The sequence below is a fragment of the Hordeum vulgare genome, chromosome 6H, assembly GCF_904849725.1.
Source record: "Hordeum vulgare subsp. vulgare chromosome 6H, MorexV3_pseudomolecules_assembly, whole genome shotgun sequence".
NCBI lineage: Eukaryota > Viridiplantae > Streptophyta > Magnoliopsida > Poales > Poaceae > Hordeum > Hordeum vulgare.
In genome coordinates this window covers 487,717,433-487,730,015 of record NC_058523.1, presented here as the reverse complement: position 1 = coordinate 487,730,015, position 12,583 = coordinate 487,717,433, and the positions used below count along the sequence as shown (strand labels likewise).

At 47.1% G+C, this 12,583-nt stretch overlaps 3 protein-coding genes across 3 annotated transcripts; 2 read left to right on the top strand and 1 right to left on the bottom strand.

Annotated features, from left to right (window-relative positions):
• Positions 1-606: 606 nt before the first annotated feature.
• On the top strand, positions 607-2,592 carry LOC123401251. The gene is made up of 3 exons (XM_045095000.1): positions 607-923; positions 1,831-1,952; positions 2,045-2,592. Exons 1-3 carry the CDS (start codon positions 788-790, stop codon positions 2,369-2,371), a joined length of 585 nt encoding a protein of 194 aa, XP_044950935.1. The 5' UTR covers positions 607-787; the 3' UTR covers positions 2,372-2,592.
• Positions 2,593-3,248: 656 nt separating this feature from the next.
• LOC123406361 (eukaryotic translation initiation factor 5-like) lies at positions 3,249-6,576 on the top strand. Its single transcript, XM_045099870.1, has 2 exons — positions 3,249-3,400; positions 4,652-6,576. Exon 2 carries the CDS (start codon positions 4,967-4,969, stop codon positions 6,317-6,319), a length of 1,353 nt encoding a protein of 450 aa, XP_044955805.1. The 5' UTR covers positions 3,249-3,400; positions 4,652-4,966; the 3' UTR covers positions 6,320-6,576.
• A 414-nt stretch (positions 6,577-6,990) lies between these two features.
• On the bottom strand, positions 6,991-7,896 carry LOC123403650 (bZIP transcription factor RISBZ3-like). Its single transcript, XM_045097567.1, has one exon. The coding sequence runs from the start codon at positions 7,752-7,754 to the stop codon at positions 7,164-7,166; it is 591 nt and encodes a 196-aa protein (XP_044953502.1). The 5' UTR covers positions 7,755-7,896; the 3' UTR covers positions 6,991-7,163.
• Between the last annotated feature and the right edge of the window lie 4,687 nt (positions 7,897-12,583).

The window sequence follows — 12,583 nt, the reverse complement described above, 5'->3', positions numbered from 1 at the left end:
TCCCTCGATTCTTCCGCTCCATGCGTGCCTGATTGGTTAGGCATACAGGTCATTAGCTGCATGCACCACCTAATATAATTACTCCTATAGTGCTAGACGTGAGCCTCATTGGCCAAGTGAAAAAGCAAAGCGGGCCACCGACTGCATGTCATAATTACGACTTGCTCTGGTTGGCTGTTGGCGTTCTCAGAACAATGCATTCTTAGCGTTAAATCACGAGCCATTCTCAGAACAATGCCCGCCCCAAGCCCCTGGTTTAGTGTGAAGAAGAGAATGGCATGTTGGTTAAGAGGTGCCCAACAAACAAATAACAATTTTTAAAAACCTCTTAGCTAGCGAACATTTGCTAGGAGGGTGCATTTGCAAACAATTTCCCTCACGATTTTAGTTATAGAGGTGTGAATTTTTTTCAGGATAGCATGCAAATCTCTTTCTAAAGAAGGCACTTAAAAAACCCATAAAAAATGTCATCGTTTGATCTCGATCAAACAGCCGCGAGGGCGTTCTCTGCAAGTTCCTTCCCAGCGAACGTTCGCCGGTTAGCATTGCCAAAAAACAAAAGACAAGGAACAACTGAACCGGCTAACCGGCGCAGGGAACGTTAACCCCCACCAACCCCCCTAGGCGGCTCCCGGGCGCAGCCGCAGCGTATCACCCACGTTCCAGCCGGATAAACTAAGAGCCCAATCAATCACCGGCGGCTCCGCTCAACGATCCCTGATTACCTCGCCACCGGAGGCCAGGAACCTCGAAGCGGACAGCGAGAGGAACCGATCCAGAGGAGGAGATGGGCTCCTGCGAGATGACGGCCACGGAGGTAGCGGCGCTGCTGGATCTGAAGCCGCACCCGGAGGGCGGCTACTACGCCGAGACCTTCCGCGACTCCTCCGTCTCCCTCACCACCGCCCAGCTCCCGCCGCAGTGTATGCATACGATCACGCCCGCCCATTCCTCCTCCGTTTCGTCTGATCCGACCCCTCGCTCCTCCTCGGATGGGGTCTTAGCATGTGCAGACGTTAGATAGTACTAGTAGAATAGCATATTCTGGCAGGTGGGAATTCAGATAGAACCCAACATTTTGTTTGCATCATCAAGTGCGCAGAGACCAGGGGTGTTGGGGATTGGGGCATGGGCATGACACGATGTGCATATGCTTTGCCTATTAGATGCTCTTGTTACATAGTACTCCATCCGTCCCAAAATAAGTGTCTTAGCTTAGTACAATTTTATACTAGAGCTAGTACAAAGTTGAGGCAGTTGTTTTGGGACGGAGGGAGTACATCGTGCACTAAATCTGTTTTAATGTGAGCTATGCCGCTGGCTGGTATTGCTTCTGGAAAATAGATAGATAGCTGTATTGCATCTCCTCTGCTCCTACTGCACCTGTAAATGGATAGTGTAACATGTCACAAGACGGCTGCATAATTAGAGTTGAATCTTCTAACCGAAACATTGCGCTGTTATCACCTCCAGAACAGTTACGATTACTGCAAGTATCCTTGATAGGAACTCGCTGCATTTTCATATGCTCCACAAAGGCAAATTTAGTGTCAACTACTTTTCTGCTAATTTGGTGGCTCCATGTTTGGATTTGTACCTGTTGACGATTGTCTACCTTACTTTGTTCTGATTGTTAAAGAAGCAACATGTGTATGCTTCCTGATTTAAAATATTCACCATGAAGCCCTGCTTAAATGACTGTTCTGCTCTCCCTCTGTTTTAGCCTGCAGTGCTGTATGTATGAAGTGCGTTGTAGAAGTGTAGTGCAGGTGACCATGTTCATCAATCTGCATTGAAATACCTCTAATACTTCCTTAATGTATTCTGCAGACAAGGTTGGGCGTGCTGTGAGCACCGCTATCTATTTCTTGCTTCCTGCAGGAAGTGTTTCACGCCTGCATCGTATTCCTTGCGCTGAAACCTGGCATTTCTACAAGGGAGAGCCTCTCACGGTTGGTGACAGTTGCATGCTTGCCTTTATATGGGGTGTAAGATTGCCATTTTGATTATGTATTGCTAACACAGGTATTCTCTGTCTGATTAGGTCTTTGAGCTACACGACGATGGCCACATTGACCTCACCGTAATTGGCCCACACCTAGACGCTGGCCAGCGCCCCCAGTACACCGTGCCACCAAATGTGTGGTTTGGTTCTTTCCCTACGTTGGATGTCGAGTCGTTTGCATCCGATGGCAGCCATCTTGTCAACTCTCGGAAGCGAGACCCCGAGAAGCACTACTCCCTCGTCGGCTGCACTTGCGCCCCTGGCTTCGAGTACGAGGATTTCAAAATGGCCTCTTTTGATGATGTGAAAACCATTGCCCCGAAGGCAGAACCCTTCCTCAACTACCTTATTCCATCCAACAAGTAAGCAGGACCCGAGATGTTCATACTGAATGCAAGCAGCCTATTATGGCATTTATCCGGCCTGCCTGTATTGGCTTTGGATATCATTTTCTTTGGCTCCACGAGGTCTGTGTTTTTAGTCTTATCACTCTGCTGAAAGAACACTCATTGTGCCGGTGCTGGTTCCTGGTTGTAACATTTTATGTACCATAATTATTGGAATAAAGTTTGAGCTTGATGGTGAAACAGGAGGTTGCTTGTGTGGTTCTGTATGCCTTTGACAAACGCCCCTTGTTCCGCTGTCCAAAAACTCTGTTTTTCATTCAATCTGACTCAGTTGCAGACTTGCTGGACCCTTTCAACTTGTTCATGTTGGAACAGGAGTACGAGCACATGCCTAGATCCTTGATGGATATTGATTTTATGAAACCTTTCTAGCCAGTAAACGAGTCTAGCTGTTCATTTGTAATGTGCTGCAAATGAATGATGTCGATCATCAAGCGCGTGGATTTGCGGTCGGATTGTCTCACATTCCATTTGGTTTCATGCCGTTTTTTCTGGGATTTGAAACATCCCCCTGATTTCTCAAAATGGTTGTTATCGAATATACAGTTAGTTTTCTGTGACCAATCGATGGCGGCTTGATGAGAAAGAAAGAAAGAAAAGAAGCAACCGAAGAAACGCCGTCAAACCAAACCCTATTTCTCAAGCAAGATTATTGTACACACCCAAAACCACGCTGACAGCTGGGCGGACCGGCGGAGGGCGCTTCTGGATCTTTTCCATTCTGGCGATTACGAACCAGCCCTCAGGTTTTCCTGCAAATTACGCCCAGCGTGCCACTCGTATAAATACCGGCCTCCCCTTCATCCCTCCCCACCACAATCCCAATCCCTACCCCCGACTGGACGCGCAGCTCTCTCCCAGCCGAGGCGGCGCGACCTCCTCCCGCCGCCCCGCCCCGCCCCGCCTCGCCGGACCCCTCGCCGCCTCTCTCCGACCAGATCCGCCTCTCAGATCCACCGGACGCCCCCCCTCCGATCTTACTCTGCTGGTAAGCCAGGGTCCAGATGCGTAAAGTGGATAGACACGAGCAGATTCCAAGTATAAACTCTAAAGCCAACGGGCATGTTTGTTTGTGGGTGGGCATCACAAATTTACAAACGTATATTATGTGCGCACTGATTGATGGTGGCATATAGGCCTAGTTGTCTGTGGCCTCACATACTGGATTACTAGTATATCCATACATATTTCCATGTTCCAGAATCGTCCGTGCTTTGTTTATCAGTTTCTCCGTTGGGGGTTTCTCATACGTTTGGTATATCATGCGGTCAGATGTTTAGGTGCATACTTGTTCTTGATTTCGTGTTGTCAGTTTCTAGAGCACGAATTGGTATGGTACTGTAGGTTTTGAGTAGTACCGTGAGGCAAGTTTGGATGAATGTTTGTTGCGTGTGCGGTTGCCCTGTTTATTTTGTTGTCAGTTTGTACTTCCGTTGTGCTTGCAATTGTAGAGATTGTCCCTAGTCTCAGTTACTTATTTTTGTTGGTGACAATCTTAAAGAAGTAGATGTTGTCATCTTTGTTTCTCTGTTCCAGACAGTTGATTTCTCAACATGCTATCTTCATTATGAGTTTTCCTTTCATCTTGTGTATACCAATGTTGCATGTACGATACTTCTGATCCATGCCCTTAAGATGTGATATTCAGTATCATTAGTTGTAATAATCAGATATGAGTTTGTCATTATGCCTTGACTTGGCACTTGTTCAAAAGCAAATGGCCGTGTCCCCTAAACTGTATCAGAATATTAGAGTAGACCTCTGCTGTCGTTTTGGACACCTGAACAGGAGTTGCCTGAAAACTGTTGGCTAATCGTCTTCACTATCCCTTGTGAGCATGCTGGTTGTTTTGTGTTGGATGTGCTTCTGTAATTTTCATGGGGCTATAACAAGTGATACAAATATCTCAGCCTCTTAGTACTACTACTGCCTGACTTTGTTGATGTTGGTCACACATGTGTTGTCTGGACTGTTTATGGAGCTCCTGATTTTATCATTAGATTTAGTAGTCTCCTTTCTACAATTCTGCCAGCAACTGGTGGTATATGAACTGATTCTCTGTGATACTCTAGTCCCGTTTCCTAACCTACCCCAACCTGTTTGGGACTAACGGCTTTGTTGTTGTTGTACTCTAGTCCCGTTTCCGTAATGATAGTGTAATTTTAAATTCAATTAGTTTCTTGTATCTCACCTTACATGAAGAATCATCAATATCTGATCTTTGTCTTGTCTAATCCAGGCAGCAGCCTCTGTATCGCTGCAATCTGACAAAGTGGAGGGCCTAGAAGGTGAAGCTTCTTTTATGTCTGAACAAGCATCGGTTTATTTGGGATCAGTTGGATTGCTGGGAGAGTATTCTCGTTCAACGAGAAAAAGGCACAAGTTTTTGCTCCCCTGCATGCATCAAGAGCCTATTAGGATATCTGGTTCTGAGAATTCACTTGCCATCGCCAGTGCTCAAAGCCAGCTCAGTTTTCTTCAAGGATCAGCAGCTACTCTCATTTCTGAAATTTTCTACATCTGATAGTACCTGCTGCAGAAAGCTTGAGTCAAGATGGCGCTGCAAAACATTGGTGCTTCAAACAAGGATGATGCCTTCTACAGGTACAAGATGCCCAGAATGTTGACAAAAATAGAAGGCCGTGGTAATGGCATCAAGACAAATATTGTGAACATGGTTGATATAGCAAAAGCACTTGCCAGACCCGCTTCCTACACCACTAAGTACTTTGGATGTGAGCTTGGGGCACAATCAAAATTTGACGAGAAGACGGGAATCGCCTTGGTTAATGGTGCTCATGATACTTCAAAGCTGGCTGGCCTTCTTGAGAACTTCATCAAGAAGTATGTCCAGTGTTATGGTTGTGGCAATCCTGAGACTGAGGTTCTCATATCCAAGAAAGAGATGATAACTCTGAAATGTGCTGCATGTGGCTTCCTCTCTGATGTTGACATGAGGGACAAGCTCACTACATTCATCCTGAAGAACCCGCCAGAACAGAAGAAGGGAGGCAAAGACAAGAAAGCTATGCGAAGAGCTGAGAAGGAGCGGATGAAAGAAGGCGAAGCTGCTGATGAGGAGATGAAGAAACTCAAAAAGGATGCAAAGAAGAAAGGAGCTTCTTCCAAGGATACAAAGAAAAAGGCTGCCGGGGGAGGTTCTGATGAAGAACATGCAACCTCGCCAACTCACAGTCAAGGTGCCGACTTTGCAGCTGCTGCAGATGATGATGACGATGACGATGATGTGCAGTGGCAGACTGACACGTCAGCGGAAGCTGCGAGAAAACGCATGGAGGAGCAGCTGAGTGCAGCAACTGCTGAAATGGTTATGCTTGCCACTGAGGAGACGGAGAAGAAGAAGAGACAGGCCACGCACAAAGAGGGCAGTGCCAATGGGACACCAAAGGCTGAAGATAATTCCAATGGCAACCAGACCGGGCTCAAGACCACTCCTTATGATGAACTGGTTGAAGAGATCAAGGCCAACTTGGGCAATGCTGCCACCGTAGCTCAGCTCAAGGGTGTGCTGTCCTCCTCTGCCCTTCCCCCCAAGGACGTGATGCATGCTCTCTTTGAGGCACTCTTCCATGGTGCGGGCAAGGGGTTTGCGAAGGAAGTGGTGAAGAACAAGAAGTACCTTTCTGCTGCGGTGCCTGATGAAGGGTCCCAGATGCTCCTGCTCCAGGCTATCGAGGCGTTCTGTGGCAAGTGCAGTGCTGAAGCCCTGAAGGAAGTTCCCGTCGTCCTGAAGGCCCTTTATGATGGAGACGTCCTCGAGGAAGAAACCATTGTCCAGTGGTACAATGAAGCTGTTGCTGCCGGCAAGAACTCCCAGGTCGTGAAGAACGCCAAGCCGGTCGTGGAGTGGCTCCAGAGCGCCGAATCTGATGACGACGACGAGTGAGAGTCTGTACTGCGGTTCCCTAGCTACCACCTACTACTGAGTGTCTTTGATGAGTTTTCCATAAGTGTCAGTCGTTGTCTTTCAACCTTTCGTATTTGCCTGGTGTTTAAGCCATCGAGTCATTTTGGTTATTTCTGTATCGAGTCAGTTAAACCAACGACAGTATGCCTGGTCCGTTGCATTTGGTGTGCCTGTTTGTTTTCTTGCCATCTTTCATCAAACTACGTTTGGATACATTATAAATGTGAGATGCTGTTATATGTTGTTTGCGCAGATTTGCTCTATGATTTATGTTATACGCAGTATTGAGTAGCATGCTTGATGAACCTTTTGCTTGTCCAGAAATCTCATGGTATATGACAGGTAATGTTGTTTTCCAGTTACATCGCTGGCTGACGAGGATCTATTCAACCTAGTCAAGTAGTTCATGATATCAGCTAATGTTGATTGGGCAATTACATCGCTGTCATGAGATAACCTGGATATATTATCTTTATAAGTATTTGTGTGAGAGAGAGGTTTTTAAACTTGAATTGACAATTCAGCTGTGATTTGCGGAGAGATGTATAGCAGTTGAAATTTTTGCCATGGTCCATGGAACTTCGTGCTCTCCTTTTTTTTTGCACATATGACAGAAGATTATTATGAAAGAAACTGGACAAGTCACCACCTCATGCCAACATTCTCTTATTTGGAACTACTACTGGTAGTACATGCCAACACTGGTATTTTTATGTCTAAAAGAATACGTAGCAGAGCAGAGCAGAGGTACAAAAATGGCACCCGTGGACTAAAGTTGTCATATAATAGAGTAACATATGGATCATCTACTGAGTGGATCATATCAGCAGCCCTGGGCAGCAGCCGCCGCGTCCTCCACCGGCACAGCAGCAGCAGCAGCAGCAGGGAGCTGCTGGAGGCGCTCCCGCAGCTTGGCCCGCTCGTCCCTGAGGCCGGAGTTGTCGCGCAGCAGGCGGTCGCAGTCCCTGATGACGCGGTTGAGCTGGTCGAGCAGCTGGCGGTTGGCGCCGCGGAGGTGCACCACCTGCGCCCACAGCTCGCTCAGCTGCTTCTGCTTCCTCATGCGCGACCGCCGCGCCGACTCCCGGTTCGACACCATCCGCCGCCGCCGTCGCTCCTCCGCCAGGCTGCAGTGCGCCTGCTGGTACCCGTCCGACTCATCCGAGTTGGACGACCTGGCCCCGAACGGGGGCAGCAGCCCGCCGCCGCCGGCGGCCTCGTGGAGCAGCTGCTGCTGCTGCTGGTACGAGGAGGAGGAGGGGGACGACGTCGCCTGAGGGACCAGGAGGCCGCCGCCGTTGTACGGGAAGAGGAGGTCGTCCGGAGCCACCACCTGGTAATGGGGCCTGAAGGCGGCGGAGATCGCAGCCGCCGCCGACAGGTACGGCACGCTGGCGAGCTCGGCGGGGTACATGCTTGCTTGCTAGCTTGCCCGATCTGCCGAGCGAGCGAGTGAGCTATGGAGTGGGGCGGAGAAGAGAGTGAGTGGCCTGTGCTGTGATCACGGAGGCGAGAGGACAGCGGGGTGGATTTTATAGCGGAGGCGTGCGGCTGCAGGGGCAGGACCCACGTCGCGCTTCTTGGATATACTGAAGCAGAGCTTAGGTTGCACATGCCATGCCACATAACGACATGGGATTGGGACTGAGGCGGGGATGAGATTAGCGGGGGTCCTGATGGGGAATTTTTGTTCAAAAGGACCACTTGCCGAGTGCATTTGTCCAAAAGGATCATCTATGACTGAAATCGACGAAAAAGACCCCACCCCGCCGTGGTGGCAGGTGCGCCAGGCGACACGTGTCACCTGCCGCCACCGGGTGAGGCGGCTGGGGCCTGCCGCCACGCGCGCAGGCGGCCGACAGGGTTGCCGCCACGAGGTCAGGCGGCCGACCACAAATTCCGTTCCCGCCCTGCGGTACCGTAACGGCGACAGATAGGTGGGCCCTGCCTAAGTTTCCCGCGTTATTTTCCCGCCTAAGTTTTTCGCTGAAGTTTTTCGTTTTCGCGCCGTTTTTTCCGGCGTAGACATCCGGCAGAGCCTATAAAATGAGGCAGGGAGTGAAACTCTCTTCACCATCAGCCAGACTTCAAAGCACCTGCACCTCCATAGTCAGTATGAGTTTGCCTTGTTCGGATCAGAGCATTAGGCCTAGGAAAATGCCGAGTGCAAGCTTCCCTCGGGGGCTGAAAGCAGTTCGATGTTGGTGCGGAGATGTCTGCAAGGTGAAGGAGGTGACGGATTTTTCAGATTGGTTGGGCATGAAGTTTTTCATGTGCGTCAATTATGAATCGGATCTACCCGAATCTATTTCTGCGTACATCAGGCCTCCGGTATGCTCAAGTCATCCAGATTATTGTTTACTTGATATTATTGTTTACTTGAATCTGATCCATCCTTTAGTCTCCTCCTCCTCTCTGCATGTACTATTGTTGGATTGACACGGAAATGCCGGACTGGGCGGTGACCGAGATTCGTGAAAGAGGTCGCCGTGCATGGGCTAGCTTGGACTTGGAAGAGCGTCGCGAGAAGGCTGAAGCAGAGGAGAAAGCAGAGCAGAAGAAATAGTGGAAAGATTACTGTGTGGAGCAGAGGGCTTTTATTGATGAGATGATAAGGAAAAGTCAAGAAGAGAAACTTCGGCTGGAGGAGGTTTACAGACAGCGGGAACAGGCCCGTGAAGCTGAGAGGGAGAGAAAGAGAGAAAGGGCTCGTGCCGCCAAGGCAGCAGAAGAAGCTGGTGATGGAAAAGGAAAATATCCACGTTGGACTCAGTAGATTTATTTTATTGTATGTTAATTTGTGTTAGTTGTATCTTAATTTCTGCAAGTTTTATCTTAATTTCGGCAAATTGTATCTTATTTTCAGCAATGTCTATCTTAATTTCGGCAAGTTGTATCTTCATTTCCGCAATGGGTATCTTAATTTCAGCTACGTGTATGTTCATTTTATCCCGCCATTTATTTCCTGCCTCGCTTTCCCGCCATTTTTTTTCGCGCATAGCTTTGCCGCCATTTTGTTCCCGCCTCGCTTTCCCGCCCTCGCTTTCCCGCCTCGCTTACCCTCCTCGTTTTCCCGCCATTTCTTTCCCGCCATTAGTTATTCGTCTCGCTCTGCTGCACCTATAAACCCCCCTCCAGACCAAGGTGGGTAAGGAGTGTCCTGAAAATGTCTCATTATCCTTTAGATCGTAGTTTTCATAGTGGTATGTCCGAGTGTCTTCTGCTCTTAGCTAGCAATTTCAAGATAGATAATAGAATAGTTTCATGGAACGAACTCATCAGTAGTGACACGCTACTGAATGAGGTTGCCCACACATTAGCTAGGAAGGGGTGGCCTGCAAGGACATATGACGAGATTCGGAAAGAACTTCTGCGGTTGAATGAAAGATGGAAAAAGAAAGGCTAACACATACGCGGTGGAGGTGGAGTAAAACATCCCTTTTTATGGATTGACGATAGTGAGGACGAAGACGATATCTTCATGCCGAGTACCAAGGCCAAGAGCGCATCATCGACAAATGACAAGAGCGCATCATCGACGAAGGCCAAGAGTAGCACTTCGTCAAAGGGCGAGAGCTCTGCATCGTCGAAGGATGACGACGACTTTGTTTTTGAATAGCTTGAACCAATCTTTGTTTTTGAATTTTGAATAAAAATTAGCTGCCAAATGCCTCATGCATCACCTTGTCTCCAGATCAGGCCACCCCCAATCTGGATCTTGTGAAGCCTTAATTATCTCGAGCGCGCTTAATAGTCCGGTGTTGCGATCAGAGATGATGCAAACCCCTTCCCGATCTTTGATGACCCCCATCTTCAGGCAACACAAGAACCATAGCCAACTATGTTTGTTTTCGCTCTCCACTAGTGCATAGGCAATAGGAAGAAGTTGATTGTTTGCATCAGCTGCCATCGCCACTAAGAGTGTGCCCTTGTACTTTCCAGTGAGAAATGTACCATCAATTGATACAACCGGACGACAATGCTTGAATGCTTGTATAGTCTGGGCGAATGCCCAGAATAAGCGGTCCAGGATTTGCTCGTCCGGGTTCAATGGATTTGGACGTTCTTTCCGGAAAACTTGAGTCCCCCTGTTAGCAACTGAAATCTGATGCAACGTTCTAGGGGCAAAAGAGTACGCCTCCTCATAGGTTCCATACAACCTCTGAAATATCTTTTCCTTTGCATGACGAGCCTTGCTGTAGCTGACAGGGAAACCAATCAGATCAGGTGCAGTTGCACGCAAAGCCCTAATACTAATATTAAGACTTTGCTGCATAATGATTTGCATCACCTGTGACACATATTCTGCAGTCACATTGCGGTGCTCTGAAAGAGTGCCGGTTTGCTCACAACCATGTTGCTCTATTTTTGTGACATGCCATGGCTGACATACCTCAGGCTTCTGGCGAGCAATAACTCTTCCGCGGCAACCCGCTTCGCGATGGATGCATATGAGCTTCAACTCCTTTTTATCAGACTGCTTCACTCTATGTTGCCTGTGTATAGCAATTGCATAGCTATGTATTGCTTGTTTAGCAGATTTCTTATCTGGGAAAATCTGTCCAACGGCCAGACTTCCCGCGTCTAGGCCAGCAACAGAGTGAAATTCATTGGTGATGCTCATAACCTGTAAAAACTCTAGGTTGATTGCTGCAGCGACCGCCTTCTCAGGAGGAACAACTTCATCATCATCTGATTCCGAAGAGGCAGAAGAATGACCATCATCGTCATCATCTAGCGCCTCCGGCAATCCCTTGACATGTTCGCTCATGTCAACGACCGAAGACCAATATCCCATGTCATACACTTGTTGGCCACCTGTTGGTTCCGATGGGCCGGCGTCGGGGGCTACAGTTATGGCCACTTGTTGGCCACCCCTTGGTTCCGATGGGCCGGCGTCGGGGGCTACAATTATGGCCAACTCGGCCTCACCGGCACCGTTACTGCACTCGGCGACATCACTGGCAGAAATAAACTCCACATAAACCATGGGTTGTCCATACATGGAGTTATTGGGATTGCTTGCAAAACCCATGTACGACGCCCATGCTCTTTCACCAGTAACCCGCCGCAGAACCCAACGATTTCCTCCCTCAACCACGAAAGCCTCCATGGTCATTTTTTCCGTTCATCGCTGAACCAAACACCGCTCAGATGCACCTTCTAACTGTCACATACTCTACATTAACCATGTCTTTCACTACAACCGTAGTCATCTCGCACCTAGACACATCCACATCAGAAGGACCCTCACGTACGATGTGCCCATAAAACACTAACAAATTTTCCATAGTACCTAACGAGCAGCCATATTTACATAGTTAGTCCATTAAAATCATATTCTTATATTTACATTGTAATAACATCCATTACTTATCTTTTTTTACATATAACAATTTGACAAATATTCACAAATGACTATACATCTACGCGTAAGAATTTATATTGTACCATTTGTGACGACACTACATATACAAAATAAATACATCATAAATTAGAATATGTCATTCATACCTCTGGTTTGATAAGGATATCCTTACGAATACAAAAATATCCTTCCGAATATCACAGTTAACTTATCACCAGTATAATATCAGCGAATTCGACCTATTATCATATGAAAAAAAATATTACACACGCGTCTTGCATATATAATTACTACACATATTATCACATGAACAAAAATGCAGTTCCTAAGGTTATCACCAGTTATCACATGAACAAAAACGGAGTCGACATATTATCACATGAACAAAAATGTTACACACATATTTTTTTTACCTTCCTAAGGTTTCTAAAATGCAGTTGCATGGATAAACATATCACCAGTAATTTATCAAAGTAATCAATCTATTATCACATGAACAAAAATGCTAGTTGCATGCGTGCGTCTTGCATATATAATTACTACACAAATTAATACATTACAGTGTTAATAAACAGAAAGTACATACTTAAAAAACTAATCAAATAGACTAAAATTTTCGTGCATGCGAACAAAACCTACGAAAATGAATAGATTTTACCTTGATCTATCTTTCTTTCAACGCAACATATTCGAAATCCAACCCAAAAGACCAGAAATCTTGAATCAAAGTGAAGAAAGGAGTGTGTTCTTCAGCTACAGAGAAATGAGAAGACAGTGAGAATAACCCAAAATAAAAACATCATGCATGCAAACATAATCAACAAAAATGGAAAACTCTTACCTTGATCTATCTTTTACTCAACTACGACGTCTTC

Coding starts and splice junctions, on each gene's coding strand:
- LOC123406361 (XM_045099870.1), top strand. CDS start 4,967: ATGGCGCTGCAAAACATTGGTGCTTCAAACAAGGATGATGCCTTCTAC.
- LOC123401251 (XM_045095000.1), top strand. CDS start 788: ATGGGCTCCTGCGAGATGACGGCCACGGAGGTAGCGGCGCTGCTGGAT. Junction 924..1,830: donor CGCCCAGCTCCCGCCGCAGT/GTATGCATACGA, acceptor TGTATTCTGCAG/ACAAGGTTGGGCGTGCTGTG. Junction 1,953..2,044: donor ACAAGGGAGAGCCTCTCACG/GTTGGTGACAGT, acceptor CTGTCTGATTAG/GTCTTTGAGCTACACGACGA.
- LOC123403650 (XM_045097567.1), bottom strand. CDS start 7,754: ATGTACCCCGCCGAGCTCGCCAGCGTGCCGTACCTGTCGGCGGCGGCT.